General features: G+C 36.6%; 1 protein-coding gene across 1 annotated transcript in view; it reads left to right on the top strand.

Annotated features, from left to right (window-relative positions):
- The window catches only part of cltcb (clathrin, heavy chain b (Hc)), a 28,633-nt gene extending 16,600 nt beyond the window's left edge, over positions 1 to 12,033 (top strand). Inside the window, exons 24-32 of the mRNA XM_082180993.1 lie at positions 137 to 244; positions 1,720 to 1,887; positions 2,101 to 2,250; positions 2,388 to 2,519; positions 2,609 to 2,719; positions 2,809 to 2,979; positions 3,522 to 3,743; positions 9,780 to 9,855; positions 11,146 to 12,033. Of these exons, the coding sequence (XP_082037119.1) occupies positions 137 to 244; positions 1,720 to 1,887; positions 2,101 to 2,250; positions 2,388 to 2,519; positions 2,609 to 2,719; positions 2,809 to 2,979; positions 3,522 to 3,743; positions 9,780 to 9,855; positions 11,146 to 11,276 (1,269 nt within the window). The 3' untranslated portion in view covers positions 11,277 to 12,033. The remainder of the gene's footprint in view (positions 1 to 136; positions 245 to 1,719; positions 1,888 to 2,100; positions 2,251 to 2,387; positions 2,520 to 2,608; positions 2,720 to 2,808; positions 2,980 to 3,521; positions 3,744 to 9,779; positions 9,856 to 11,145) is intronic.
- The last annotated feature ends 972 nt before the right edge of the window (positions 12,034 to 13,005 follow it).

Consider the following 13,005-nt stretch of genomic DNA (forward strand, 5'->3'; position numbering starts at 1 on the left):
TGTAACAAAGCACATTTTCAGTGGCAGGTTACCTGCTTTGTCTTTGAAAGTTTGAATCCCATTTGCTTTGCTTCTTATTATTCGGTGTTTTAGACATTTGTGATACATTAGCGACAAATATGTTCTCTTCTCGTAGGTTTGCTTTGCCTGTGTTGACGGGAAGGAGTTTCGTCTGGCTCAGATGTGTGGATTACATATTGTTGTTCATGCTGATGAACTTGAGGAGCTCATCAACTACTACCAGGTTAGGCTGAGAATTTGGCTATTTCATTTGGTTTGAGATGAAATATTAACCTGATTCCCACAGTCATGGAAAACCTGGAAATATTAAGGAATGTTCTTTAGTGAATATATTTTTTTAACTATAATATTTACTATAATAGTTTTCAATTTAATTTACAAACATAAAAAAACTATAAATACTATAGGATTACAAACAAAACAGAATGTATTAGTATAATAATTGCCATGATGTTTTTTTTGTTTAAAACCCTTATCCAGTAAACTCAAACAACATGAAAAACCATGGAAATGAATTTGCCAGGAGGAACATTTTAGTTTTTGCTTTCAGAAGAACCTTGGGCTGGGCAATATGGCCAAAAAATCATATCTCTGTATTTTTTGGCTGAATGGCGATTTACGGTATATATTTCGGTATTTTCTACATTTTTCTATTTGGATAAAAATAATAATAATCTGTATTTACTTAAAAAATGTTATTTCACATTCTGCCCAATGTTGTTCTACAAACAATGTTTTATATTGAAGGCTGTGTAAACAAATAGTCAATGTAATCATGTGTACAAAAAGGGTTAAAAATCACGTAACATTCTAACAACATTACAATCCACAAACAAACAACATTATTTTTAAAGCAGATGTTAAATCCACTGAACTAACAAAAATACAGACAAAATTTTAACTGGTAAGAGGAACACACATTCACTCATCTGAGCTTATAGTTACTATATTAGCCTTCATTTGATTACCTCATTACAATAGTCACGAGAGTTACTGCTAACATAAAAAATACACTTACTTTCAGGTTTAAAATTCTACAAATGGCACTTTTAATGTCCATCAACAAATATTTGAGCAAAATGTATATTTTAGTCAGAATTATTGCGCTCTATTCTGTTGCGCTCCGTGCGTTTGGTGCGCGTGCGCGCGGCGCCGCCCGTTCACTGAAGTCTGTGAGGTTTAGCGGAGACTTGCTTGCATAAGGCTCATCCAATCCTGACAGCAAAATGGAAATATTTGCATGACTTTCTAACATTTACAGATAGAGAATATACCTGTGGAATTTAAGTTATGCACTGAGGAAAACACCACACCTCAAATGCATGAAACGGCACAAGTATCTGTTAGAGCTTCTGACGGGGAAAGCCACGCTAATCTATATGCGATAACTATATCTTATGAGCTATTTTGAAGCCCTTAATATAAAGCATGTCTCATCATGTTTAGGACAAATTGGATTATGCGGTTTCCGCACAGCAGCTCGCTCCGTGTCCTCCGCTATTTTTCAGATGCAGTCATAATATCAAGCAACTGTATATCGATATAAACGGAATTTGCCTCATCCTATATTGTTTATAAAAAATATTGAATATCGTACAAACTTATACCGCCCAGCCCTAAAAGAACCTCCTGAGTGTACAGTATCTGTCCATCTTGGAGTCCAGCAGCGCTGATTGATGTTTGTTGTTGCTCCACCAGGACCGTGGCTATTTCGAGGAGCTGATCACCATGCTGGAGGCGGCGCTGGGGTTGGAGCGCGCTCACATGGGCATGTTCACAGAACTGGCCATCCTCTACTCTAAATTCAAACCGCAAAAGATGAGGGAGCACCTGGAGCTCTTCTGGTCCAGAGTCAACATTCCCAAGGTCGGTGAACTAAAACCATTCTGTAAACTCTGAAATGACTCTGCTTATAATATATATTGATCGATGTATATTGAGTTTATGTTTTTGGGGCCGAACAAACTATCATTAAAAATAGCAAACGCTTAATATCCATCTATTTAGGCACTCTCTATGTATTTTGCATATCTCAGTATTGATTTGATGGAGCAAATTACATTTGATGTATCTGTTCAGGTTTTGAGGGCAGCTGAGCAGGCTCACCTGTGGGGGGAACTAGTATTCCTGTATGATAAATATGAGGAGTATGATAATGCTATCATCACCATGATGAACCATCCTGCAGATGCCTGGAAGGAGAGCCAGTTCAAGGACATCATAACCAAGGTATTGTCTCACTTTACTTAGAGTTAGCCTTTTGTTCAAACTTTGTTTGCTTGCATTCATTTCAAAAAGTCGTTTTTTTAAATCGGCCACAGCAGCAGGTTAAGGAAATTAACTGTTTTCGTACATTTTTGTTGCAGGTGGCTAACGTTGAGCTGTATTACAAAGCCGTCCAGTTTTACCTGGAGTTTAAACCGCTGTTACTGAACGACCTGTTGATCGTACTGTCCCCACGTCTTGACCACACTCGTGCCGTCAATTTCTTCAGCAAGGTACTGCGTACAAACTTTTGCTTACTGTTACAACCAGTTGGTTGTTTTTAGCCAGGAAAGATCCAATCATTTTGATCTGTTTCTTTTAGGTCAAGCAGTTGCCATTGGTGAAAGCTTACCTGAGATCTGTACAGAACCACAACAACAAGGCTGTAAACGAGGCACTAAATAATCTCTTCATCACAGAGGAGGATTATCTGGTATATATCAATGGACAGTCATTTTATAAACAGTCTCTTGGTTAGCAGCTTTGTAATCTGTCGTCTTTTTTGTTTCTTTTTTTCCACAGGCTCTACGCACATCCATCGATGCCTACGACAACTTCGACAACATATCTCTGGCTCAGAGCCTGGAGAAACATGAACTCATCGAGTTCAGGCGAATCGCCGCCTACCTGTTCAAAGGCAACAACCGCTGGAAGCAGAGCGTGGAGCTCTGCAAGAAAGACAAACTCTACAAGGTCTCACCCTTAGCCAACCATCTCTTATACCAGGGATTTTCAGTATTTTAGATGTCATGAACCCCTGAAAGTGATTATATGTGAGGGGCCTCCAAGCTAAAATTTAAGATATATATATATATATATATATATATATATATATATATATATATAAAAGAAGGTTTTGGGTGCACCCATATATATATATATATATATATATATATATATATATATATATATATATATTTAAACATTTATATTACATATATTTGGAAAATATTTGGTTTCAATTAAGTAACATTATTATGTTCTTTTTCTACCTATAGTACTGTCCAGTTATGTTTGTTTATTTAATAACATTTTCATTTTAACTGTTTTTATTTATTAAAAAAACAAAACATTTACACTGTTTTACACTCTGCTTTTCTACAGACCTCCTAGCACTCCTTTTTAGCCCCCTGACCCCAATATGAAAATCCATGTGGGCCATTTTTATTTTTATTTTTTTTGCAGGACAGTTAACTAAATCCTTTTTTTTTTTTTTTTTTTTTGCTTTTCCACAGGACGCGATGCAGTACGCTTCAGAGTCAAAGGACACAGAGCTGGCCGAGGAGCTGCTGCAGTGGTTCTTGCAGGATGACAAGAAAGAGTGTTTTGCCGCCTGCCTGTTCACCTGTTACGACCTGCTGAGGCCCGACGTGGTGCTGGAGACCGCGTGGAGGCACAACCTCATGGACTTCTCCATGCCCTACTTCATCCAGGTCATGAGGGAGTACCTCTCCAAGGTGAGCCCCCATCTAGAGGATCCGCTGGGTCTGATGGTGGTCTTCAACGTTTTTCAGGGCAAGGACCCCTTAGGCGATAGAGACATGGAGCAGGGGCCCCCAATACAAAATGTGTAAAACAGAGCTACATATTTGGCATATAGCCTTCGATATTAATAGAAACAACCATATTATGATAGTTATTTTATGTTAAAGGCCCTTTCACACCGGACGCGTAACGAAAAAGCGAAACGAAAAAGCGATTAGTTCGCGTCAAAACCATTCACATCAGCTGTGACGTGAATTTGCGTCGTCTGTGATGTTCAGAGCTTCAACATTCCAAAACTTTCGCGCCAACAGCTGACAAAACATGGACACTTCATCATCATCATCATCATCATCATCATCCAGTGAAGACGAGCTTTTAATTTTCTTTAAAAGACGGAAAAGAAGGTTTTGGGTGCACCCAATCTGCATTATGCTAATGTCCACTTTCAGTTTCCTTTTCCTCTCTCCTTTTTCTCACATAGGTGTCCCTGAGTTTTTTCCACAGTTTTTTTTGCGTCTTCAACTAAACACAGTGCGTTTTGTAATGTCAATACACATTACATGTAACACACGAAGTAACAAGTTAAAATCATTCGACTAGAAACTAGATATCACACAAAGAATGTATAGTATACTAAAAGCAGCCCTAAATAGTCTCACTACATTTTTGTTACATTTTCAAAGTAAACACGGTCTCTGTCTCTATCTTTGACGATAATAGTGTTAGCTTTCTATCCCAAATGTAGTTTAGCCTGCTAGCCTACACAGCACAGGACTATACAACGACTAAAACTATCACACAACATACTCACAGACAGTCGTGATAACCCGAGTTGGTTGGCAATGCTACGCCACACATTGTCTTTCAAATCGTTGTCCTTGTAGTATGTGATTGGCTGAAGCCTTTTCTGTCGCCGCAAAAGTAAAAAAAAAAAAATCGACATTGAAATGAAAAAAATAAAAGTAGTTTTTTCGCCGCAGCACATTCACATTCGGTGTGGAAGCACTCACTACACAAACAGCTGATCAAAAAATAAACCCATCGCACGAATTATTCGTGCGTCAAAATCGCGTCCAGTGTGAAAGGACCTTAAGACAGTAGATTATAACTATGCATGTTATTGTTGTTGCACATGCATCATTGTCTGTATATTACTTTTCATTGTTAAAAATTAGATTTATGCATCATAACAAGCATAATAGAGATAAAAAACAAACAAAAAAACTTTAATTCAAGGTCATTAAAAATTCATATTTTAGTTTTACTGTCAGATGGACAATTAAACATTTACTTGAAACTTAGCTTAAAATTTACTAAAACTAGAAAGGGACAGTTAAGAATTAAATCACTGAGTATGTGAAATGTGTGTGGGTTCTCTAGTAATGTGCAAATGTAATTTGTAAGCAAAGCTGCCACCATAACCACAATAGCAATGCACAGTGAGTCATTACTTTTACAAAATAATTGGAATGGAATATCAAAAATATATTGATATGATTATTTATTTATTTATTTATCTATTTATTTATTTATCTATTTATTTATTTATCTGTTAGTCTGCATTTACTTGTATCTGTTTGGACATGCCATGTTTTTGTCTCGTGCTAGTCATCACTATGTCATTTGCAATTTTGAGAGTAAATCGCACATTTATATGTAGATTTCACTTCCAAAATTTTGGGCTGCCAGTCCTCTTAGCAGCATGAAAAATCAAACTTTAATTCAATGGATTATATATAGCCTCGAAAGCACGCAAAGACTGCTCCCTTTACAATCACTAAGAAGCTGTCACTCATTTCAGTTCACGATCTCCATTAAAATCAATACATTGTGTCTTTGTTAAAGGGTTAATTCCCTCAAAAATGACATTTCTGTCATTAATTACTCACCCTGTAATGTCTTTCCATGTCGTTCCAAAGCCGTAAGACCTTCGTTCATCTTCAGAACACAAATTAAGATATTTTTGATGAAATCCGAGAGGTTTCCGAACAAGCCATAGGCAGCAACGTCCTTGCAATGGCCGAAGATGAACGAAGGTCTTACGGGTTCGGAACGACACGAGGGTGAGTAATTAATGACAGAAATTTCATTTTTGTGTGAACTAACCCTTTAATGAGTGGATTCACGGGCGTGCTGAACTCATTTCTGAACAAAAAATCCATCATTTTGAGCGGTGAGTGGATTCTGACTAAATATAACGTCTCTGATTGGCCAGTGTGATCAAGAGATCAACAAACATGACTAATCTGTTTTGCCAGTATGATATTACAGTATCAACTGAGGGTACTCTTGTTTTAGGGTGCTTATTTAAATTTGATGTTTTTACCCATGTTTTAATGTAACAAATGATTTGTGATCAAACATTAATTGGCGGACCCCCTATAGTACCACTGCAGCCCCCCAGTTGAAGACCCTTGCTAGAACACACCCTAAAGCCCTGTTCCAAAACCTAGTGAGCTGCTACATGGAGCGGCTTCCTTCTAATAAATCTGACTCGCAAATTATTCCAATAAAGTTTGACGTTAGAATGCGTCTAAGCTACAAACACAGTATTCTAATAAACAAAAATACATAGCACCCTACCTGTTGGCTAAAAATAAACATTTCTCTTGAACGTTTCCCTCTTTTTCTCATCTTTTCCATCTTTATTTTTCAATTTATGATTGATAAATGACTAATATTACAATATTGTATTATTTTCTGTAAGTAAATTAAAAATAAAACACTTCAAGCTTCAATAATTTGTTTAAAATGCCACAAGTGAGTTTAGGCATCACAAATGTACAGGATGAAAAATGGATCTAGAGGGTATACACGTGATGTCACTGCGGTTACACACACTGAGTGGCAAAAAGAATGAGTTGCAGCATTGGTGTTCGGTGTGAATGCCGCGAATAACACACACAAAACACATCTAAAATGGAAAAGAACTGTGCGATTGACTACAAATAGATTCAACAAGAAATGTTGAATTTGCAGTTACATCTGCAGTTTGTGTCAGAGATATGTTGAATTTTGGGGTAAAATCATACCCTAGGTCATAAATTGTATTGACAATTCATCAATTAAATGCTTACCATCTTATATTCTGCGTAACTAAAGTTTTTGTCAGTGTTTATTAAAAAACATTAATTATGAGCCTTGTGTTCTAAGTTTCTACAAAATATATTGAAATAACTAGAATATCCAAGCATGAAGTGTGACCAAGCCTCAAATTTATTTGTATAGCTGTTCAAAATACACATTGTTTCCAAGCAGCTTTACAGAAAGTCATAATGTTATGTCTATAATGCCTTAGTGCTTTAACAAGTTTTAGGGCAGGGCAATATGACGATATATAACAACGATATAGTTGTATTTATAGTTTTGTCTAGCAAATTTTTTTTTATTTTTTTTTTAATTGTATTGACCACAAACTTTTAAATGATAGTGTATATGATGCCTTAAAATGCTGTCTAGGTAGGCTGCTCGCTCCTTCTTTCCATATTGAATAATTTGATGTTTTCTACATGCTACTGCATGTTAAGTTTTATGAAGTGTTAATTCTTCTATCATTCATGAACATGTTTAGACCAGACATTTATTCATAAAGAATATTTCATCACCATAACATTTAAAGTTTAGATCCATAGTTACACTAGGTAATGATCATTCATTCTTTTTAGACAGCTAATGGAGTAACAGGGAGGACATTTGATTTGTATCTTCTATGATTTCCCGCTGTAAATTTCTTTTAACATTTGTGCTCTACCTGCTTTTTGCAATGCTGGACTGTTAAGTTTGCTTTTTTTCTTAAGCTGCCACTCTTAAATTTCCTTTCAGGTTGATGCAATTAAGGAAAAGGTGAAGGTTCACTCTTATTCCATCTTTAACCCTTGTAGTTTGGAAGACTGAAACTTTGAAGAATCTGCATGAGTTCTTCCCTCCCATGTCACTCTGCTGCTTTTAAATACACACTTTAACTAGACTTTCCTTGAGTTTCTTCTAGATTACTGGCCATCCGTTTGCCAGACGCTGTGGTAGTTCGCCTCAGACCTGTAGATGGTAGAAAGCTGGAATTAGCTGATGAACGCATCTAAACGGTCCTTTCATAGATTGTCTTTGTCAACCATAGTTTTTTTTTCCCCATTAAATTTAAAATCATAGATTGTTAATGTTCATCAGCTAATTCAGTTGTAGGTAATTAATTAGGTTAAAAGGCGAAAAGAAGTGACCACATTTTCACACTTCTTATTTTAATACAGAATTGAATGTTATTTGTCTCGGACTGAGATATGCATGGCGACAGCTATGAGAAAGTGTGGTCCTTCACTAAAATAAAACCATTGTTTGCTGTAGATGCTTTACAAGCATGTGTTTTACCGTGTTAGTAGCACCCTTGTACGGTCAGGGATCGTGGCTGTTGGCTTTGCCTGCCTCTGGAAGCCGTGAATGGCTGAATAAACCATTTCTCACCCCGTCACACCTTCACTCTTACTCTGCCTTTCTCTCATGCACTCTTTTTAACATAGGAATAACAAACTACACCTGTGGCATGATTTCTCCCTCTCAACGAAACTTCGACCTACCGATCTCTTTTAAGCCTACTCAACAACAGAATTCTTTAACTTTTAAATGTTGACACCAGCTCTATGTAGAGAACTGAACCCAAATGTCTTTTTAACTTTTAAAGGGATAGTTCACCCAAAAATGTAAATTCTGTAATTATTTACTCACACTCAAGTCATTCCAAACCTGTGATGTTTATTTCTGCTGTGAAATTCAAAAGGAGACATTTTGAAGAATAATCCAGCTGCTCTTTTCCATAAAATAAAATGTACAATTGAAGTTAAATTTGGGTCCGTTCCTCATACAGAGTTATTGTCTGATTTCAGAAGACTTTTAAAATTATTTTTTGGAGCTCAACAACCTTTATTATATGAGAAAAATCAGCTTGAACATTCTTCAGAAGTATTCCCTATGTGTTCCATGGGGGAAAAAAACGGACAGATTTCAAACGAAATGAGAGTGATAAATAAGGACAGAATTGCACTTTTTAGGTGAACTGTTGCTTTAAATCATAATTGAAATCACTCAAGGATTGGTAAGACTCTAGCATTTGTAACTTGGCTTTTACTTGCTTATTGGTCATGTTTATCAGCCATATCAGATTATAATTTTTGGTTATTTTATGGTGGTAAGACACCTATAGGACTTTAGTAAGTTTTCTTTTATATCGTTTTTGCAATGACTTCCTTTTCCTCGCAGGGGCATCTTTCACAGAACCTGTCCAATGAGCAGCATCCTCCCGTATAAATATTCACTCTGCATTTCTTGGCACATAACATCAAGTTAGACCTTCGGTTTGACTAAAGGTGCGGTCACATTTACTGTTATTCGGCGAATTTCGCGGACGAAATCCAGTCATATTAATAGGAATCTATGCGTCTAAGTGAGGACGAAAGATTTCCCGACACAGATTTCGCATTAGGTCTAATTGGTCGTTAGAATTCACTGTACTGACCAATAGCTGCTTAGTTTATGTGTGAGCTGTAATTTATGCTTTGATACACTTGACAATGGACTCTTTCCCCGTGAAATTTCCCCGAAATTTTGCAAATGTGACCGCAACTTAAGAGGGTTCTGTTTTCTACATATGCACTGTTAAATAATAGGATACTGACTGACTGTATGGGGGACCATCTACTATTAGTACCATGTCTTTTGTTACTGACTGAATCATAGAGGACATATAAAGCCATAGTGTCCATGATTACATGTGAATTGCATAGACTAGTAGTACGTAATAGGATGCTTATTTCAGTGGTTTGTCGTCGGGTTTGGAGTGCCTTGGCAAGAAGCTTGTGCCCCGAGACCTGCTTTGAAAGCGTGTGCACCTTGTATTAAGCTTGGCTTTATGCATCTCCCATGAATGGTCCCATCCATCAGTCATTACCCCCTTTCTTCAGGGTATTTATCTCTTCTCACTTTTCCTCTTTTCTCCTTCTTTCTCACTCTTCTTCATTCAGGTTGATAAGTTGGATGCTTCTGAGTCTTTGAGGAAAGAGGAAGAGCAGCTCACGGAGGCACAACCCATTGTCTATGGTAAGACCCTTGTTGTGCTCCATCTAATTAAATTTTTTTATTTGAATTTTATATTTAATTTACATACTTAGTGTAATATTTCACTCAAAAATATCTGCAGTAACCTTAAAATACCAAGTATGCACAGTATCACTAGCTAGATTTACATGGACAACTTTTGTTTCAATCAGATTGAAATCATCCGACTGATGAATCTGAATGTAGTGTTCACATGAACGCTAAATAAGTTGATATTGAAGGTGATGTCTTGTTTATCTCACAAGCTTCAAATCAGTTTAATCTTTTGATGTGCGCACTGCACAGTACAGAGTTTCCTGTGGTTGCCACATACTAACCATTATCCTTTTTCTTTGTTTTAAAAAGCATACGTTTACACGGCACCAAAACATGCGTTTTGGCTGTTCATTTACATGACAGCAGCGTTTTGGGGGGCTGAAAACCCAAATGATTGAAAACTGGTTTCAAACAAAATGCAAGTTTTTTTAAAATGATACAGTTATTCGCTCAGTGTAAACTACAAAAACGGTGATGTCATGCACATGCATATTACATGTTCAGCCTATAGGTGCGTAGTTTATCTATACAAAGTGACATCGCCAACTACTGGCCTGGCATGAATAATACAGTGTTTTTAATCGTTTTTGCAAATCCGTGGACTGTGTTGAACGGGGATTGTTTTGACAAAGTTGTCGCCTGTATGCGAAAAACGCAAAGACAACGCAAACCGTTTTTAGTAGATCGTTGTAGTGTAAACGTACCCTTAATATTTATTTTCCGGTTTCTAATTGGGTGACAACTTTGTGCCATTGTGCTTATATCTATCAAGCAGTAAAAACACCTGTGGATTAGAGTCCAAAGCAAGCACTGGTAGGACGTTGTCCTGCTCCACATCACAAACGATGAGTGGAAAGAACAGCAGCAGCTCATTCTGTGCGTCACACATCATTACACATGCGCAGAACTTTCCAGTTTCAGCTTTTAATCCGATCATGTTTTTACATGTCCTGTCAAACTGAAAAGGTTTAAACCACCTCTTACAATCTGAATGAAATTGAAATCAGATTTGGCCAATTCATTCCGTTTTACGTGCTTACATGTGACTTTTTTTTATTCCAGCTGTGCTACTAATCCGATTACAAACGGATTATTTGGGTCCATGTAAATGCAGCTACTGTTACAAATGCTCAGTAGTCTGATACTAAACATTTTAAAAAAGAGGATCAACCTGATGTAGATTGTTTTTGTGATAATGCTCAACCGTTTTTCATGGTGTTTAATAATTTTTCCCAGGCACACCCCAGCTGATGCTCACTGCAGGTCCCAATGTCGCAGTACCCCCACAGCAGACTTACGGCTACGGATACCCCACGGCACCTGGCTACGGCCAACCCGCACAGCCAGGCTTCGGCTATGGCATGTAAAGCCCTCCTGCCCACAGCTGTCCATCCATCTCTCCTTAAGTTCCTTACTAGCTTATTGTGGTCTACACACAAGGTTATATAAAGTAAAAAAAAAAGAAAAAAAAAGTTACGCGTTTTAAATTATTTTCCTTAAAATGCAATGAAGGACTTCATTTTTATTTGTATTGTCAAAGAAAATAATCGGACCACATTTGTTTTATTTCACATTCCATATATTTAAGGCTACTTATATCACTAGTTTTTTTTTGTGAGCTGATTTTTTTTTTTAAGGGGGCAATGGGTTGTGTATGTAAATGGAGTGTTGAGAAGAGCAATTAACCTTAAAAAATGTCGTGAAGCATCTGATTTGCACTCTGTCGTGAGAGGAAACTAATGTAGAATCTCTTAATTTTGATGTATTGTATGTGAAGAGCTTACACTGTCAGTCTGTTTAATGCATTTCATTATTGTATATTATAAAAAAAGGTTAAAACAATATTTGAACATGAACGTATGCATCCATGGGTACATTTAGCTAACACTAAGTAATAATCTGATATTCTACACAAATATGTAGCTGTATGGACATTTTAAGCGCATACAGACGTAAATATAGTAAACGATTTTAATCCCTTAGCCTAAACGGGTTTCCCCGATTGACCTCGTAGTTGTTAACATCTCATTCACTCCATGTGTAACAGGTGACCTTTCCTTGTATTGAATACAGTGCTCTTTCTTGTGTGAGTCCATTTCCATAAATGAGCAAGGGATACATTGATTCTTCTGACTTCTGTGTTTACTCATTCAATTCTTTGTATTGAGGTTTGTGTGTGCCAGGTGTCGTGCTGTTCTAGCTCATTATTTGGAGTGTACAGAAGAATGAATACACAAATGGATACCAATGCTTGTCCACCTGTAAGATTTGTGCGTGATCTGCAGAATCAGAAAATAGGGAAATAAATTCAAAGGATTGTGATTATTTTGGTGGCTTAATTGTAAATTCGCAAAGATTAAAATGAAACTCATCCATTCTCCATCATATATTTTGCCACTTTATTTTTCCACAAAACACACAGTAGCCATTAAAGATCTGCAGTATTTTGTCCCTATGTTGTGCTGGTCAATATGGCAGACATCTTGGAAGAAATACCTAGTTAGTCATTTTTTTTATTCTGCAAACAAATGATATTAATCTGATCATGTGATCTCACCACGGCAGCCCCCATGAGGTGACCCCCCCTCCATGTATAGCAGATCCTAATGTGAGTGGGATCTTCACATCACTTACTACATATTTTTATATTTCTTTACAAAAGTGTTAATTTCTTAAACTTTTTTATAATGAGGGAAAATTACCAAGTGCACCTTTAAAATTGTATAAATTTGTAACTAGATATTTGTAAAAAAATGAAGACAAACCTGCTTGTTTGTATCAGTATTAAAAGATAAGTATAAGAAACGTTTAAAAATCAAAATACATTTTAGACGCCTATAAATAAGTCACACTGAAAAAGGACAGTACTTCTCGGTAATTCAATAGTACGGTGGTAGTGAGAAGTCTGCTACTCTACTGCACTATCTTGGCAGCGTAAAAGACCAACTTCGAAGAAATAAATTGCTTTCAGGGTCATCCTAAAATATCCTTTCTATTTTTGTCTCATTGAGGAAAACGATATCGACATAATCCAAAGCTGACGGGTAACGTTAATATGTTAAATTAAAGTATAATAAAAAAAAATGTCTAGGAAAC

The sequence above is a fragment of the Leuciscus leuciscus genome (genome assembly GCF_965113295.1).
Source record: "Leuciscus leuciscus genome assembly, chromosome: 9".
Lineage (NCBI taxonomy): Eukaryota > Metazoa > Chordata > Actinopteri > Cypriniformes > Leuciscidae > Leuciscus > Leuciscus leuciscus.